Raw genomic sequence first — 18,426 nt, 5'->3', positions numbered from 1 at the left:
AAAGAAGTCGGAAACAGCTGAGTCTCTGATGAGTGGCAGTAAAGAATTCCATATTCTAGGGAAACTAGGGGTGCGGGAATGAAACAAAGTTTGTGTGCGGGAAAGAAGATGGCAGAATGTGAGCAAATCTGGATGGCGTGGATTGACAAGGACATTATTGCTGATGGTCTCATATTAGCATAAACCGTGTAAACATTTAAACACAAACAAGCATAGCAAGTATTGTCTTCTGGATGATAAAGAGAATCAGTTAAGTCGGTCAAGCCTGTCCTCATGTCATCTGACCACGCCGTTGTTTTAATTAAGGCAATTCGGGTTGCTGAACGTTGCACGCGCTCGATCTGCTTTCTTCTTAGGATAGCATGTGCGGGCCCCAGCAAGGGATGCCATATTCGAGGAAAGGTAGGACAAGCGATTTGTACAGTGAAAAAATGCTTGGGTAGATGAACCTCCAGCAACTAATCGAAAGAATCCGAAGAGGCGATTGGTACGAAAACAATGATATTAACGTGGGAGTTCCAGCTAAGGTCAGAGCTAATGGTGATACCTAGGTACTGGAAGGATAAGAAAGCAGTTAAAGGGGAATTGCCAAGATTGTAAGTAGAAGGATGAATATTTTGCTTCGATTAATGTGCATAACCTTTGTTTTGGAAGGATTAAAAACCATACGATTACACAATGACCAATGGAGAAGGTTACTGAGATTAGTCTGGAGATGACGCTTGTGACTGGATAACACAAAAAAGCAAGGCATCGTCAGCATACATAACACATTTAGAAGAAATACCGTCGGAAATGTCATTAACAAATAGACTGAACAAAGTAGGACCTAAAACACTCCCTTGTGGGACACCAGAAAGAACATCTCCCCAAAACGACGCACTACCGTGGAATATCACTCGCTGTCTGCGGTTCGTTTGAGAAGACTCTGACCCAATGCCACACGGTACCGCGGATGTTTAGTAAGAAATTATTCTTCCAAAAGTCATAGAGCTTGATGGGATAGCGTCATGTGAAATTCCCATAAGCAGACTGAGCGATGGTTTTGGAAGCTCACAGCGATGACTTTCTATTCTTTATTATGGATTTGTCCGGTAGGAGAGATATGTTTTGGATGGATGAGGTTTGTTGGCGATACTTGTTGCCAAGGATTGTGCGTTTTATAATGTGTTTGTATCTTGATGCTGTTCATTACATGTACCTTGAATTTGATCAAGTGTTTGATAAAGTGGATAAATTTCACACAGCTTAATATTTTGGACAGATCACAAGCTGATCACATTGAAAATATGTCAATATATGTGTCACAAAAGACGGGTAAAATAAAAAAGTTCACGTGTTTCTCAAAATGGACTGAGTTGCACATACAGATCAGCGAGCCAGGAGAGCACCGTTGCTCCAGTTCATTGATTGACCCGTTGTTTCTCATCTTTAATTTTGATATTTTACTCTATTTTTTCAGCGTTCTTCATCGCCGCAACAGCAAACAGTGAAGAGCAGACCTTGTTCTTAGAGCGAGGTTACCAAGGCATTGTAGCTTGCAACCCTGATGCCGCCCGTGAATACACGTTTGATGACCTAGAAGGCGTTTACTGGTACTTTGGTCAGTATGACCGAGACCATTTCATATTCTCCTACTTCCAAGGAGACCTCTATGAAGGAGAAGGTATCCCTAAAGGCATGTACGGTGTCAGTAACGACTTCAGTTTAATCATTCAGAACGTCACCGACTCAGACGAAGGAACGTATTTTTACACGGTTGAACCACTATTGGGGAGAATATACACAGGATCTGTGGAGGTAGCCGTTAAAGGTTAGTGAAAACATCCAAGCTTGAACTATGTAAGACAAGTGAGACGCGAATTACAGATGATGAAAGATTTTGGTCTTGAAACTTTTTTTCTTTGGCAATGAAAAGTTTGTCGTAGATTTTCAGGGCTACTAAACCTTTCCTTCAACATGCATCTTCCTAATTGACATGGGTAAAATGCATGGGTATAACATACCGCTGCATTGTTTCAGTATGCTATTCTAACTTTTTTTTTTTTACATAACAGTTACCACAAAACAGCCGTTTCCCGTCGTTCCTGGATGTGACCCACGTCCATCGGTACTTGCCGATTCCTGTATTGTACACGACCCATACGATATACAGACTGTCAGCCTGACGTGAATTAAACCATGCCAAACCTCCGGTAGACCTCCAGTGGTTCCGTGTGTTTGATGATGGGCACAGAGAGCACATAGAAGTGACTCTTACTACGAAGCTGCTTGTACATAACCCAGGCGAGTAATTGATGGTTGTACTCCCTCCCTTCAGCCCATGTATCGGTCGTATTCGCAGGAATAATCAACTTTGTACTTATGTGTTGCTTGCATTAGCGTGATCGAAATGATGTCAATGCCATCTCAGTCCGTCAAACTTTCATTCTTACATGTAGAGTAATTGCCTTTTCATAGTATGAATTGCATGGACATTTACAATGTATGTCCTAGTTGGGAATATAAAAGTCGCCATCTACGAAACAGAATTTGGGTAAAAATATTGGAACATGTTTCCGCCAAACGGAATCCTTTTTTCAAAATCGACGTATTTGACATCGCGCCCCTCCGACGAAGGCGAGAGCGCCCTCCTCGAGGTGCAACGCATCGGACGGCACGTACTGGAGAGTCCGTGATCGGCTTGGGACGAGTCTGTTGGGATCGAAGTATATCGTCCCCCAAGAAAGTTCAATGATCTCTGGTCTTCGTTGAGATGATGCCTAATCTGATTGACCAAAACTTAGTGACGCAATTTGGACAGAACTGACTGGAAATAAACTTCGTCTGGACACCTGACTTACATACAATAATTAAAGTGGCTGGTTTATTCATCAACACTCCTTCAATCACACTCAACCAATACATCAGCAAATAGTTTCTATAGTTTCTTTTTCCATAGCTTTCTTTTTTTTTTAAATATATTTGTTTAGATATTTTGCTACTTATTGCTTTTTATGATTACCAGCCTTAAGTTATATTATTTGCATTTAAGTATTGTTGCGCACCCGCAAATCTTGGAATTCTAGCGCCCCCTAGTTTACTCGTTCTTGGTCCTTGCATTTCTCAGTGTCTCTTATTTAGCTCAGCTATGCATTATGGACATGTAGCAGAGACGCTAATTTTGAATTAAGTTATTCATGCTGTACTCTGGCGTGATCACGTGTTCCTTCACTCGACCTCCTTTATCCTTGTGTTTTCTCTGCATGTTCCAATCTTTTTGACCCGAATTCTGCCTCGTATCATTGCATTCATCAGCCAATTACATTCACAGTGAGTTCCATTTCCCTTCGGAAAAATCCACTCAATATGCCTACAAAATACTGTAGGCTGGGAAATATGAAATACGAATGTGTGAAAAAGTGGAAATAAAATTTAAACCACACATTTTACGAACAGTCTTCTGCAGGCCATCAACGCTTAGAGTAGAGGATTTTCAACATCAGCAAATGTGTTCATACAGTGTATGTGATTATTAATTGTATTTTCAAACTTCGTTTAAAGACGCTCCCTTAATTTTATCAGGTTTGTTTTTCATCGACGACACTTACACTTCATTATCGTCCTTCCATCTCTTACCAACGAGCGATAACATCACGCGATACAGATGTGAAGCCTATGGCGTAGCGCTTGGGGACAGGAATGGAAGTCACGTTTCAGTCACCGTCAGCAAAGACGCCTTCCTGGCTCATGCAGGTTGGAAGATGGGTTGCTTTCCTTCTTAAATAATGCCGGTATTTGACTATCTGCGTATTTCGAGACTTTGAATAAGTTCGTATGTCCATAGCTGCACAAGAAGTTTATACAATTTTGAAAAAAGAAATCAACAACAGCAGAAGACTTCTGATTGGAGAACTACTTTCACTAAATGTCGCTTGTGTATCTATATAGTTTATGCAGGTATAAAAAGATTGATATGTAAATTGTTCCTTCAAGAAACAATATGTGCAGTGCTGATATACAGGATTTTAGACCATTTAGTTTGTTCAAGCTGCTTCGATAGTGAATATACACAATATCAACATGAATATGACTGTCAAAGTGCTTCGAGCATGTTGATATCTGGTTAGTCCCTCAGAGGGCGCAGTAGGGCTAACGTTACTCAGAGCACATGAACAAATTAAACCATAATTGCAGATAACTTTCGCGATAAGCGTAGATGTGACAGCTAGTGAAGTCATATTAACGCACAACTAGTTAAGATCGAAATCAGTGGAAATTATAAAAAAGAGGTTTACTCGAGGTGTTCCACTAAAGACATTTTATTGTCTAGACTCCTTAATCTTGTGTTGATTTTGTTTTATCAAGATCAGAAAGTTTTCTTAGATCGTGGCCGACGTGGCATTATACCTTGCTCTCCTGATGCGGCTTCGGCATACCAGCATGGAGACGTACAAGGCGTATACTGGTATTTCCGTCAGAGAGACAGGGAACACGTTATTTTCTCCTACTTTCAAGGTGCAACTGTGCCCCTAGACGGTATCCCTGAAGGCATGTACGATGTCACCAGCAACTTTAGTTTGATCATTCAGAACGTCACCGACTCACACGAGGGGACGTATGTAGTTGAGTCGAAAGTTGGTCAAATAGACAAGGGATCCGTGGAGGTAGTTTTTAAAGGTTAGTGAAACTGGAAGCGCTCCACACAGGAACAAAGACAATATTTAGGGCATGTTCAGTTGTATAAATCAATGTATGACTGTGCAATGAAAATTCCGCTGTTGTAATGCTAACGGTCAGACCTCGTCACACCGCAGTTTGAATGTGCATGTGAAGTGTGACTGTTCTACATTTCATTTTAAGCTTCGATTGTTCCCACCTCTGCGACACAAATCTTTCAATATAAAATTATATTCTGTCGGTTTTAAACAAGGCCTACAATGTGACAAAATCACTTCACTGATTGATGCAGTTTTCAGAAAGTCTCGTATTGGAGACTCGATCATTACCAGTGTTCAAAACAATCCATCAGACAAATGATGAGAAATGTACTAGGCCTAAATGGGCTGTAAAGGAACCATGTAATAAAGTTTTCAATGTTCAATGTATGAAGACTTTATTGGATCTTTTTTGAGTAGGGAGAAGTGTACTTTTAAACATCAAAAACCAAGCATAGGCCTAAATATGCAAACAAGTCAGGGCGCTTTTGTCTTGGTGTAAATTCAGGAAGACAGTGCTCAGTTTGCATGTTTTCATGTTCAAAATGTAACTCTAAATTTGCCGTGTGAAAACATTTTTGAGAAAAAGTTGCCCACTGGCTTATTGCCATATACTAATTAACATATACAATAAATCGCCAAAGGAAGCTACCGTGCCAGTGTTTGAAGAAATCTAAACATTCCGTTGGCCCTATGAACAAATCAGTGTAATATTGAGGTTCAGTGCCCTGGATGACATCACAATTTTGCTCAAAAATATGCAAATGCGCATTAGGATAAAAATAAAAAAGCTAAAAAAATCTGGGATGAAATAGTAAAACGATAATTTACTAAAAGGTTGATTGAAACCCAAAGGTGCAGTTTCAAGGCTTTTAGTAAGACTTTACAAAAATTTTGTATTACATGGTCCCTTTAAAGTTACAGTATAAAAAGAGAAATTAAAGTAGAAGGATTAAATTTTCATTTACATGCATAAGTTATATTTTAAAAAGTGCTACTGAAAAAATAAAATGATGAAAGCATAATACTTTCAAAACGTAATTTGTATAAAAATGCAACTAAATATCTTATGAAATAACTGTTTTTTTCCTCGTATGTCTCTCTCAGATACAACTTCAGAGACGACGAACAGCAGTCCTCCAGAAAGTACCCCCACAACTATGATTGTCTTGGTGGTGATGTTTGGCTCCCTTTCACTTTTCTTTAGCATCATTCTCTTGGTAAGAAGAAATGTATGTCACACACTTATATGCACAGACCACTACGGGTTTTCTCATTTTATAATAAAAATACTTGTCATCTAGTATGTACACGCCGCTATTTTGCGAGGGGTTTAGTGCACACGCGCACATTATGTCTAATAAAAGGTTGTTTTCAAGACGACTAAACCTTTCTGGCAATTTAATTGTATGCACGAAAATTAAATGGTGCAAAAAAATTCTTATATTTTCTTCAGTACCTGCGTGCTCAAGTCATAGTTACATGCACACAGTAGGCTTACAAGAAATATGCAAAAACGCTGGACAGTGCCTTTACCCAATTGGGGGTACCACGTGAATCGCAACGGTTGAGCAAAAACAGCACAGCAGTGGCAAAATTGTCGCACAAATAACATTTTGTACAATCATTTAGTAAAATGAGAACCAGTGATATCAGAAGAGAACCAACACCCTTGGGTAATCCGTTCACCCAACAGGGTGGGTCACCTGGTTTAACTGGTATACTGAAAAAAATGCCCAGCGTTTTTATATTTCTCGAAGGCCTATTCTTTGCGTGCAACTACTGGATGAGCATGCCAAATTGCTAAAAAGTCCAAAACTTATAAAAAAGAAATAAGCATTAAAAGGTCTATAAAAATGGCTTACATCAGCTACTGTGTTATTAGGCTGTCATTGAACATGACTGGTCATCATTTACGATCCGGGCAGGCTCAGATTGATGTGTGCGTTGGCACAAGAGATCCACTAAATGAGCTTAAAAGGTAGAGTTCAACCTTTGCCGTTATGCTGTTAATGTAGGCGATTGTTGAAGAGTTGTTTGTAGTTGAGTCGCTGTTGGAACGTAAAAAGGGTCATTTTCATTTTGGCAGTATCTATTTTGTCGTCGTCAACAGAAGTTTCAAAACAATATACTGCCGGTAGCCTTGTTTTTATTTGTCCATATTCACGATTTTATCATTGTTCATGTACATGCACTCTGACAAAACGCGCGCAGCCACTTACGTGGCCCATTATTATTTTTAGCCTGTAGAGCGAACAGTATATTACTTTTACAATTTTTTCACGAAAAAAATTATTTCAGCCCTATTTTTCAATTTCTTTCTCATGCAAAATGAACTGTTTGAAAAAGTGCCCAAAAATTACGGAATGATTTTGTTTAAACTTGAAGCTAGGTTAGTGAAAATAATGAGAATGTATTGACTGAATAACTTCTTACATGTCTACATGGGATTTTCAAAAATTATTTGAAATGCGCCACATCAGGAAACTTTTCAGCACAGAAATTTGGAATCATGGTGCATCACATGTGAGGACTCTGCGGTCAAGTTCATAATGTGAGAATATGGGCAAGTTTGGGAGCGAACTACGTTCGACCAGTTACACTATAGTTTATTGCTTTTGAACATTTCGTATGCCCGATTCAGTTACAATCAAACGATCCTAGTCCGTAATTTTTTAAAAAATCTCACCGTTACTTCCATTCTCGCAGCGTACATGATCAATGAAATCTCATACAATTTTTTCTCGTGAATGGTTCCCTCTTTAATGAACCTGGCTGTTGATAACCAGAGGTGCAACTATACCCCTGAGTCTGGTCCAAAATAGTCGACCAAAATAGTACAAACCATCCATCGTTTGGGCGAAGTTAGTCGATCACAGTTAACTACAGTTGTTGCTGGGACTTGCCCTACTGCTATACCTGCTGTACTGCGAATCGCGCACCAGTGTCAGTGACTGTATGGTCTGAGAGATATACTTGTACAAGACCAGTTAAGTAGCTATTGGAGGGTATTGCTGGCAGCCTTAAGCTTGACGTCATAAATGTCGACCAATCAGAACAAGGCTACCGTTTAGGAACGTTTCCTGGCTACGACAAATAATCCGCAGGCTAACTTACTATCTCACCAGAGCGAAATAAACTTAGATCATCTGCCATTGGACGGTATACTATACTGTCTCTCCACGGCGAGTTATTACCTTGTTACTGTTATGAGCGCATCATTGTCTGTATTCTGAATCGTAAGTTCTTTCACTGTACATGGCGAGATATCAGTTGAAAGAATTGGTTGAGACTCTTTTACCCTGATTGTTTTTCTGCATTTGCGTATTTCTGTAGATGCTTTGGATTCGCCATCGCCGATTACGAAGACGATATACAAATCACATTTTCAGAACGTTTTGGGATCGGCCTAGCAACGACATAGCGACTGGCAGTAGCGAAGGTTTACAATTGCTTCATCCAATCGAGAGTAAATATTTTTTATCATTTACTCCAATTATGGTGAACAAAAGTATAATCCATGAGATAAGTATTTCGTTAAAACAACATACCGTGCGAGAGATAGGGCTGGAGATAGACTGAGGGAAGAGGAAAAAGTTGTCAAGCAAGATTGAGTAATTCGTACCAAGATCCGCAGTGACCAAGCTCAACTTGAGGCAACTCATATGGGTCATTCCCAGACCAACATACCTTTTGATCTCTGGTCTTCAAATATGGATAACAATTTCTGTGCTTGTAGACACCATTGAATTTTAAATGCATGTCATTGCTTGGCGGAATCTGGCGGAAAGTCTCTCTGATAACCCATTACAAAATTAATCAACACCAGCCCTCATGGTTTCCGAAGTTGACCTGTCCGTTGATAACAACTGCTTTTTTAATTGCCTATTTGGTTTGAATTTAGGCCCCTTGTCAGTCCATAATCAACCGCAGTGGGAGAGGCTTGCATCTGAACTTGGTTTTAGCTCAGACAGGATTGCACATTTTAAGAGGCTTTGTCCTGGTCAACCTGATAAACAAAGCTGGGAGATGCTGTCTGAGTGGAGAGGACAGCGATCATCCCCCAGGGCCAAAACTACAAACCTGTGTCATGCATTGTCAGCCATTGGAAGAAAGGATCTAGCCTATGAATTACAAGGTACCGGTACATGTAGTGTGGTCGTACGTCGTAAATTAGAATTAAAGGTTCGAAATTTTACTACATTAACACATCACTTCACATTATGCAGCCTTTGAATAAAAGATCAAAGTCATACGGCTTTCTTGTCCAGAAACCAAAAATTGGAGCCTGGAGAGAAGTTATTCCTTTTCCGTCTTTCGTTATTTTTTCTACGAGAAGTAGCCTTGCGTAGTAACTATGTAAAAGGCAATTATCCCTCTGAAGCAATATTGAGTTTGGCCATCCGGAACGGGTCCGGAAGAAGTATTTCTTGAGCAATGAAAACGTTAGAAACATCTGTGTCTAGAAACCTGTTTAGTCACTAAAAACGAGTAGCGTGCAACAGTTGTCAGCAGAGTGAATTTCAGACTGCCCTTTCAACTATTTGGACTGTGACTCCCACAATTTAATACTTCAGTTCAATTATACAGGATGCTGAGGAGTAAGGGTTAATCTCTCCAAAACTCTGTGTAACAGAAAAGAGGATTCTCTCTTGATAAACGATACATAGGATTCCGACATACATGCAGGAAGGGAAATGGTTCATGAGACCAATCCTAAAATACACCGGCAGCACACAATGCCATTCACTAAATTGGCAACAAATCGCTTCAGTCTGTTCAGAATGTTACTGGAAACTCCACTGGTGAAAACGATACAGAAATAATGTTTTTCAGTACATGTATAAATCGTGTAAAAACAAAATTTGGAAAAAAACAAGATTATGGCAATGGGTACCTCATTAAACGTATTAATTCAAAAAATACTGCATTTTTGTGAAAATATTACCTTCCTGGCACTTTCCATGGATTTTCAGGAAGATTTCTTTAGCACGTATATATATGAAAGTTATTCATGCCTGGTTATCAAAGCGGATAAGAATTTAAACGTTTTGCACATATTTATTCCGGAATGAGGACTTTTAATTGTGTCTATTTAAGTGTAAGCATGTCGCATGTACACCTGTCATCCTGACGGTGTGGCTCTTTTCCAAATAATCATCTGTTACTGTCATTTTTATTTTAGGGTTTCTTGGTTGTCTTCGTACTTCTGTCATTTAAACTGCTTGATAGAAAGTTTAATTTCATCAAAGAGGGGTCACTCGCCCCAAATGTTGATTCCAATTTTGAAATAACACCCTTAGATTTCGCATTCAGAGCATTTAAAAAAAAAAACCCATTCTTAACCGTTTCATATATCGTCATTTCGTCTTACTCCGGGAATGGTTCCGAATGGGAAAGTAGATTCTTTTTTGTCATTCATTTTACCAATTTTAATTTCGTCACTATTGCTGCATGAATTCATCAATACGAAGATTTGAATTAGCGGCTATTTGGACGTCATTATCGGTTATTAAAAATTAACAACAAAGAATTGGCCGAATAAATTAGGCATTAACATTTTGCAATAATTTCATAACGCATTGTTATTTGACTTTCTCTTGTTAATTAGATTAAGGGCCAGTGCTTTGTTTACAAATTTATATAAGATTGTAAAGTAATAAAAAATGTTATCAGTAATGCAAAACATAACTTGTGTTGTAAGATTTTAATGTTCAATTCACAAGGGCGAAGAAAATGGCCTGTATGTTTTAATTTGAGGTCCATGTTCAACCACAAAAGGAAAAATGTATAGTGTTCTTTGTGAAGTATCCTGATCCTTCTATTTACTCCCTAGCCAGGCATCTGGGTAGATACGTTGGTGTGTGTGTGGTTGAACCATCTCTGACACTGTTCACGTGTGATATCTTATCAACATTCCGTTGAGTCGGTTCCAATAGCAGACGTGCTCTCCGTGACTGCATGTTCAGGCGCTCTCTTGCAGCAGCCCGGTGGTCCCCTACTCTATCTTGCTGCTCAGGGAGTCCCAACAGTCGCTTGATACCTGTTTTGAAACAAAAAGGTGCCATTTCATCAGGGCTGAGGAATGCGTGGGCAGTCGCGTCTGTTCAGTGTTATCGTTCCCAGGGGGAAGTTCAGCACGGATATGAGGTACAGAACAGTACACTTCTTCGGGTGGGAACATTTCCTGACAGATTCCAGCTGTTTCTTGTGAGCATTTCTCAGAAGTTTAACAGGTAGTGGTTTGGAGTTTGATGCAGTGGTGCACAAGTCCAGCTTCATGAGGGGTGACGAAAGTAACGTTGTAGTTGTTTCCCCGCTAGTTGTATACTACTCTCCAAACAGTCCTCTAGCTGCTTTTACATAATCATGATCTCCTCGTGCAAATGTTGTAGCCGAATTCATCTATAAAGATGCAGTGACTGACAGTTCCATGTCTCAGAAACCAACGCGCATATTCCCGGCGTGGATGCAGGACCCTATCCTGATTGCGAGCTTGTGGCAAGTCTTGGGAGAGCTTTACTGTGATGAACATTCCGTCCATATATATACAGTGTGGGCTAGTGTCGTTCGGTTTTGTTGGGTACTCGCTCTCCTAGTTTGGAATTCAGCTGGTTCATTGTCAACAATGGGTTAGCTTCCAAGTCACGAATGCCGCGCAGCCCTTCATTATCTGGTCTTTCAGTCGTCTTCTCCCTCCCCTTGGTATTGCATCTCGTTTTGTTTTCCTGTAGATAATTCCGGACACTGCATGCTGGTGCCTGTTTGACGCCTCACCCAAGGTGTGTCTGCTACTGCCAAGTAGTCCAGGCAATGTGCTACAAAGGCATCCAGGATACAATTTCTGTCTGCATTGGATGTTGTACGGTATCTGCCTTTGATTTCCGGCATTGGCAGCCATGTTTCCCAAAGTTTCCAGACCGAATGACAAGAATATGCTGAAACGCAGCACTTTCCCTGAATTTCATGCAATCTGCCCGAATTTCCATGATAAACGCACGTGAATGATAAGATGAACGGCCAGAAAATGACGACCAGTACCTTGTCCTTCATAAAATCTTCAATAATGCCAGTCACGAAATTTGAATGATTAAACAGGTAAATTAATGACAAAAACGAATTCGCTTTCAAGATTCGGCGCCATTCCTGGAGTGAGATGAAAATGACAAAAAATAGGACGAATAAGAACGGTTTTTTTCTTGAATTGCAATGCTCTGAACGTGAAATCTATGGGTGCAATTTCGAAATTGGAATCAACACTTTGGTCGAGTGACCCCTCTTTGGCGAAATTTAACTTTCCCGCAACTTAAGATGACAAAAGTGCCAAATAAACCCAGAAATCCAAGCCAAGAAGTAAGGAGAGTATGTGTTATTGCACTTGCAATATTAGAATCCTCGTGACCCTCGGATATGCACTTCATTGCAGCGATGCAAGTTGAAATTTTGTTAAAATTATGAAAAATAGGATTATATCAGTTTCATAGTCATACGTTAGTTTTTACAATTTTTTTTGTTTTGTGTGTGTACTACAGGCATTTAACCCTAAAAACCAGGACGGAATCCACCCTTCGACATGTTTTTTTCCCCTGATATCTCTGCAGTGACTTTCTCAGGAGCAGAGCCTTTTAGGCTTAAGAATAAATCTTTGCATTCATTTTAATTTTAACACAAATTTTGTGAAAATTGAATGTACTGTTTTTGCGCAACCGCTATACTTTCCGAGAGAAATCGGCTAAAATGTATACTTTTCCAAAGTGGTGCTGAACGCACACGGGCTGGTATTCATGTAGTCTTGAACTTCAAATGACTGTAGCAACAAAGCCATTTGTTCGATTGATTTCAAGCATCATACGATAAGGAGTTCTTAATTGCCTGCAAATTTAAAAAAACCGCGCGTGGTTCAGCCAAGTTCGGGAGGGGAGCAGAATGCCCCACCTGGCTGTGAGAGGGGCTAAAAATACCGTGGTCTTTAGGGTTAAGCAACCGTACGTGACAACAAATAAAGACTATTTCAATTTCATCGCCAGGGTTGAATGATAGAAGTTTACACAAGACTTCGAAGGGCCTAGATGCAGCGTGGGAGGACCTGGCTCTGGAACTTGGGCTCGGCATAGAGGAACTCGACAAATTCAAGAAAACAAAGTTAGAGTTGAGGGAGCAGGCTTTCGAAATGCTGACAAGATGGAGAGAGCGAAAATCGAGTAAGGAAGACGGTCACAAAGTGCTATGTAAAGCACTTGACAAGATCGACAAAAAGGATTTGGCTAGCCAACTGAGGAAAGATAAGAACTCATTCATTGATGGCATAAAGAGGCTACTGAGAGTGGCATACATGCTGACGCTTGAGCCGGGTTCGAAGGAATTAATCAGTCGAGAATTCCTATCGCCAGTCGACATGATCATCAACAATCAGGAGGATTTGTGTTCATTGAGGGACGACATAAGAGAAGTCGGTGAGCCACAAGATGAACCACTACGTATACCGAGGTTAGACGTATGGTGCAGATCACGGGAAGATGCTGATTTGTTTGGAGAAATCATTCAAAGTACCAACATTGATTTCTCTGAGTGTGAAAAATGGAAGGAGGAGCTGCAAAGTCTAGCGAAAGCATTCCAGTCTGAGATAAAATTACCAGGGATCAATCTAACACTATCTGGGCGTTATACTGGTGACACCGGATGTGATATGGGGTTCGTGGGCAAATGCTTGTTTGATATAAAAGGTCGTTTTCGTGGAAAGATGGGACTATCACTTTCTAACATGATGCGATCGCATGGAGACGTCGAGAGCTTGGTGGATTCCCTCGAGGGTTGCGAGTTGGACACGTTCGGGTGTCCTGGAGCTGATTTGCGTGGTCACGTGGGTCTTCTAGGCCCTCTGATAACAGCCAGCCTCGACGAATTGCTGCTTTCGAACTGCAACCTCACCGATGATGACGTCAGTGACTTGGCTGGTATCCTCCCTGAAGGCCACGGGCTATGGAGGCTGGACATACATCGTAACGTAGATTTTCAAATGCATTTTTTCATCTTGGGGTTTCGGTCAAGTTCAAGTACTTTATTTGTAACCGGCATCATGCTCCGACTGCAATCGTCGGTGAACATAACGTGATTCCTTTTAGCTGTTGATGTCCACGATTTGGTGTGCTGAGAGCTTGTTTTTGAACTTGAACTTGTTTTTACTGAACTCAAGAAACATCTGGGGCTTAAAAAATTCCTTTGAGTGATGTGATATTCCTGACATCATTAGGAATAAATTTCTTCCAAGTTCGCCTATAAGTTCCACACTTATTGTGGTACAGTGTTTTAAATGCCGCCGAAATTCCTTAATTATAGAACCTTACGAAGAGGCACTGACGTCACCTGTGGACGTCGTTTTTGCTAATTTCTTTAATTAAAAAAAATCAGAGTCTAATGCAGTAATCTCCAATGGTATCCTATTTCTCTTTTCATGCTTAACATCTTGTGTTAACTAGGTCTTGTGATGACTAATACGTCATTTGGTCATTTATCAGTAAACAATATTATTTTACGTTTACAAGGACAGAGAAAGTTATTGCTTGTGCATGCAGCCTGCATTTGTTTTTCATAGAAAAATCGCTCCTATATTCATTGTCCTTCCGCCGGCTCCTACATTTGAAGTCCGAAAGACAACTGGGGGCAGGGGCGTAGCAAAGGCATTTTCTTTGGGCATGTGCCTGAGTCAGCTTGCCGACTCGTAACTTGTTCACCAACCTTGTGTTGTGTCAAATGAATCTGTACAGTACATTTTATATTTAAGGGGAAATGCCGACGGCCAACGTATATCGTTTCTGTGTAAAAAAAAATGGTTCCGATCGAAGCCCCATTTGCTGACTGGAATTAATTATTGGGGGCTTCAGCCCCCGCCCCGTCCCCCACACGGTCGCTACGGCCCTCAGGGGGACCAGGAACCAGTCTATAACTTTACAATAACTCACAGATCGTTCGAAGGTGACTTGACGCCATGGAATTTTCGGGTGGGAACCGGTTTTAGCCAGTTAATTCATATTTAGCAACTTCCGCGTGTGCTGCTCGTCTAATCTCTTCACGTGTGGTGAAACTTCTCTCCCACTGACGTGACTACTGTGACCAATGCGCAAGAATAAGTTGGTGTTTGATCGGGTTGTTTAGTTTGGTAAGTTCAACTAAGCCTGAATTCTTTATACAGTAATAATTAAGATACAAATATTGTACACCAGTAATTATACGGATTGTTTGCGTTCCCATCCCGATCCTATCCTCACCTAGCCTGCTGAAGTTTTACGTCTGCATAATTAAACTAGTCGTAAACTATTTTAAAGTGAAGTGTATTGTAGTGCAGTAAGGTTTTTGTCACTTGTTAGGTTTTTTATCCGGTTAGGCATATATATGATAGACTTGTCCCATTTCCTTCCAGCAAAGCAATCTGTAGGATTGAATCTGGCCCTAATAGATTTTGTCCAAATGCCACCGTCATGTATTTTGCATTCGTCGTTTTGCCTAACTTGCTCAAGACTAAGGGACTCTGGCTACAAACACCCCAGGCCACAGTTTCATTGTGCAGTGTCGTAGCAAGCTTGGACAATCTGCGCAAATGTCGTATTTCGAAATATATTATTTTACATATACGTGTACATTTCTACCAAAACAAAACAAATTTAATAAAATTGAGGCAACAGAAACCTCAGTATAAAGCACTGACATAAAACTGTCAGGATCTCCCAAACGCACAATGCAACGTCCAAAACGATTAATAACTTCAAATAAAGTGAAAAAGGAAGTACATGTACGCTAATTCAATTAACACAAATAAACATTTATTGACATGACGCGTTTTTTTTTACAGCAACCCGTGGATATTGAATCAAACTGTACAATGCTTGTCATACATATATAAAATTATAATATTATTAAAGTGGATCTGTGGAATAATGCGGGTCTTTACGTACAAGCACAAATTTTGGCACAGTTTAGGACTATATGTAATAGTATCAAAAGCGGAGCCACTCTGGAAACCTCCTCTGTCGTCTTTGGCGGCCATTTTTTAAAATTACCGCCAAGTGCCATATTTGGAAAAAGGAAACTTTTGTCATTTAAAAAAGGCTATTAAAAAGGTACACGAATCTTAATTCTGACTTGAAATGCGTATTGATAAACCAAGTTCAATGCTTCGTTGTACGAATGTCACTGATTGCAAAATTTATCTGGAAATATGGCGGTCATATGAAGAATATAGCGATGAATATATAGTGAAGTCAGACAGGGGAAAAGGCCAATAACAGCACACGATTTACGTTGCTGGACAACTACTTAATCATCAAAACTTCCATCATATCTAATTAAGAACACAGGTCAATACCAGTCTCATGTTTCTAATCAGTGCGTGCGTCCCCGTAGACCTGCGCGTCGGCAAAATAAAATGTTTTTTAATTTGGTATAAAATGATGACCCAAAGCTGCCAAACCTGATTAATCGACCGGAATCCTGCTACTGCGTAATTTTAAGTCCAGTTAAGGAGTCCCTCTTGTTCCCCATACACTCAGTCGGGCACTCTTTTTCAGATAACATCGATTCTGTATTAAACATTTACATCTGGGAACCAGACAAAAGAGGTGGTTTTATGTCCTGTGTACATGTACAAGCTCAAAATGCTTATGAACAGTAAAAAGTGCAGGGCTAGTACAGTATGTTTCAGTGTTCGGAGCGCCCGTCGTTACGTAGTCGCCATTAATGGACATAGCGCGTTATGCCTACATATTTCCTGAAAAAAAATCACGGGGGGGGGGTAAAAAAACTGCGTTGCTGCACCACTGTTGGGGCCATCTCCTGACCAGAAACCAGAAACTGTTTTTTGGCCTGAGGGTCTTCTCCTCCTAAAAAGAGGTCCAGTGCAACCCAATAGGTGTTTTTACTGAAAGTGATCATTCTTTCTTTTCACAATAATGCACTCATACATCTCATACCAGTCACATAATATAATTATTATGACTTTTTCAACATAACAACTTAGTGTCTAGGAGCAACTTTGCTTGGTTAAACTCTCTTAAGAAACTGCAATTACTTTTAAGAATTGGTGGAACTATACGAACGTTTTTTGACCATTTACAAATATGAAAATGAATGGATACCGGCAGCTGTCCATGCACTGTTATTCTACTTCACACAAGTTGTCTAGATCCTCCTGGCGAGAAGGCTGAAACACACATGATGGAAGCACGCTACAATGAAGTTTTTCCATAACTTTTCCCCCAACGGTGGACGATGTTTTTCTATCTCTAGTAGCAGTGACCAACGTGAGAACTCAGAGCTGGATTGCATTTGGGACAGGCAAACATCTGAGATTTCTCTCCATGATTTCTTGCGCCTTGCAAGTCACAACTAGCTCTTGTCTTCTTCCACGCTCACATACACTGGCTGTGACTTAATTTTGCCATACAACGGAAGGAACAGATCTATGCTTAGGAAACTTAGTGGGTAAAAGACGACGTAACAGCAGCATTCCTGTCAGTCCCCAGAGTACCAGCTCAAACTCGCGAATATGATGTAGCTGTCCCTGATGGCACAGACTCCTTGGTGGATATAAGACAATAAAGCAAGGCAAGAAATGCTAGATGCATGATCTGAAACATCTAAAGGGTCGTATATCAAGGTGATTATTGCTGGTAAGGCATTGAATTGAAAACCTGTGGATAACTCACGCCTGTAAGAAGGGGCCACCCTCACCCATTTGCAAGTAGCTTGCCCCATTAGCCAAAGATATCGTTTGAAATAACCCCTATATTTTCAAGCCGATTTTGTAATAAATGGTATTTCTGTAATGAAAATGGACCTTTCTTATAGGCTACATATTTGGATGGCATTCCGATTCCCGTGTGCCTTTTAGCCTTGCGTAAACAAGGACACAATGGTTGGTTCCTTGTGTTCAATTTGGTATTTAGCAGTCATTTTACAAAATGGCCTGAAAAGACGAATAGATGAAAGGGTTACCAGAGTGACTTCACTTTTCAAAGTATTACCCTAGGCCATAGTTCTGAATTGTGCCACATTTCAGGCTTTAACGTAAAACCACGATTTATTGCCATTGCGACTGATATCTGCCTAAATATACAGTGGATAATTGTGATCTAATGCTTGTATCGGGGGCAAGCCGTAAAATGCAACTGTCCTGACCTGTCAGTTTAGCGTGACCACTACCGCTCACAGTGCCAGCAGTCCAATCGTTGGTTTGGAGTGCGACGAGATGGCCGCACTGGAAACATTGAAGTACGCTCCCCATGCAAGTTCACTGTAGAATAATGGTCATATCTCAGCATTTTTTAGTGCATAGCATTGTCAGCATCTCCTTTGAAGTTAATTTTAAACTAGAAATACGCATTTTGTTATTTCAGTTAGGTCTAAGCTATTAGACTAACAAGCAGAAAAAACTCAATTTTGATAGATTGTGTTCCATTGGACCGATTTCTGGATTACCACAAGCACCTAACATGACACACAGGAAGTTTCAAATCAAAGTTCCTCTGCTAAGAGTGTGCGAACATGCTCGTGATTTCCTCGAAATTTCCCAAATTTTGATCTTGAATTCTGCAGATGTATAGCTCGTCTGCCAGGATCACTGTGGTGTCTTTTTTCAAAGGTTTGGAGTCCGCCTCTTTGTAACCTAGTCAGGAGGTGTACTCAGCTGGTAAGTCAAATTCCCGTATTAACACACCTGCTGTAGACATTTCCAATC

The 18,426-nt window shown here is 40.3% G+C and overlaps 2 protein-coding genes across 5 annotated transcripts in view; both read left to right on the top strand.

Annotated features, from left to right (window-relative positions):
* Positions 1-2,151: 2,151 nt before the first annotated feature.
* On the top strand, positions 2,152-14,182 carry LOC147796614 (uncharacterized). The gene is made up of 8 exons (XM_087146854.1): positions 2,152-2,286; positions 3,565-3,735; positions 4,353-4,659; positions 5,805-5,917; positions 8,034-8,166; positions 8,602-8,835; positions 12,725-13,701; positions 14,174-14,182. Exons 2-8 carry the CDS (start codon positions 3,682-3,684, stop codon positions 14,180-14,182), a joined length of 1,827 nt encoding a protein of 608 aa, XP_087002980.1. The 5' UTR covers positions 2,152-2,286; positions 3,565-3,681.
* LOC110990509 (uncharacterized) overlaps positions 13,710-18,426 on the top strand; it is a 63,378-nt gene continuing 58,661 nt past the window's right edge. For 2 of the 4 annotated variants that reach the window (XM_087146529.1, XM_087146533.1), the window contains exon 1: positions 13,714-14,853. The gene's annotated coding sequence lies outside the window, so the exon portion shown is untranslated. Of the gene's footprint in view, positions 14,854-18,284; positions 18,379-18,426 lie in introns of all 4 variants that reach the window. The other 2 variants (XM_087146534.1, XM_087146531.1) reach the window with 2 other exon arrangements.

Source organism: Acanthaster planci, linkage group LG15 (genome assembly GCF_054643075.1).
Source record: "Acanthaster planci isolate LZ-2023a linkage group LG15, COTS_SCS, whole genome shotgun sequence".
Classification (NCBI taxonomy): Eukaryota; Metazoa; Echinodermata; class Asteroidea; order Valvatida; family Acanthasteridae; genus Acanthaster; species Acanthaster planci.
This window is presented reverse-complemented; position numbering and strand designations above follow the sequence as displayed.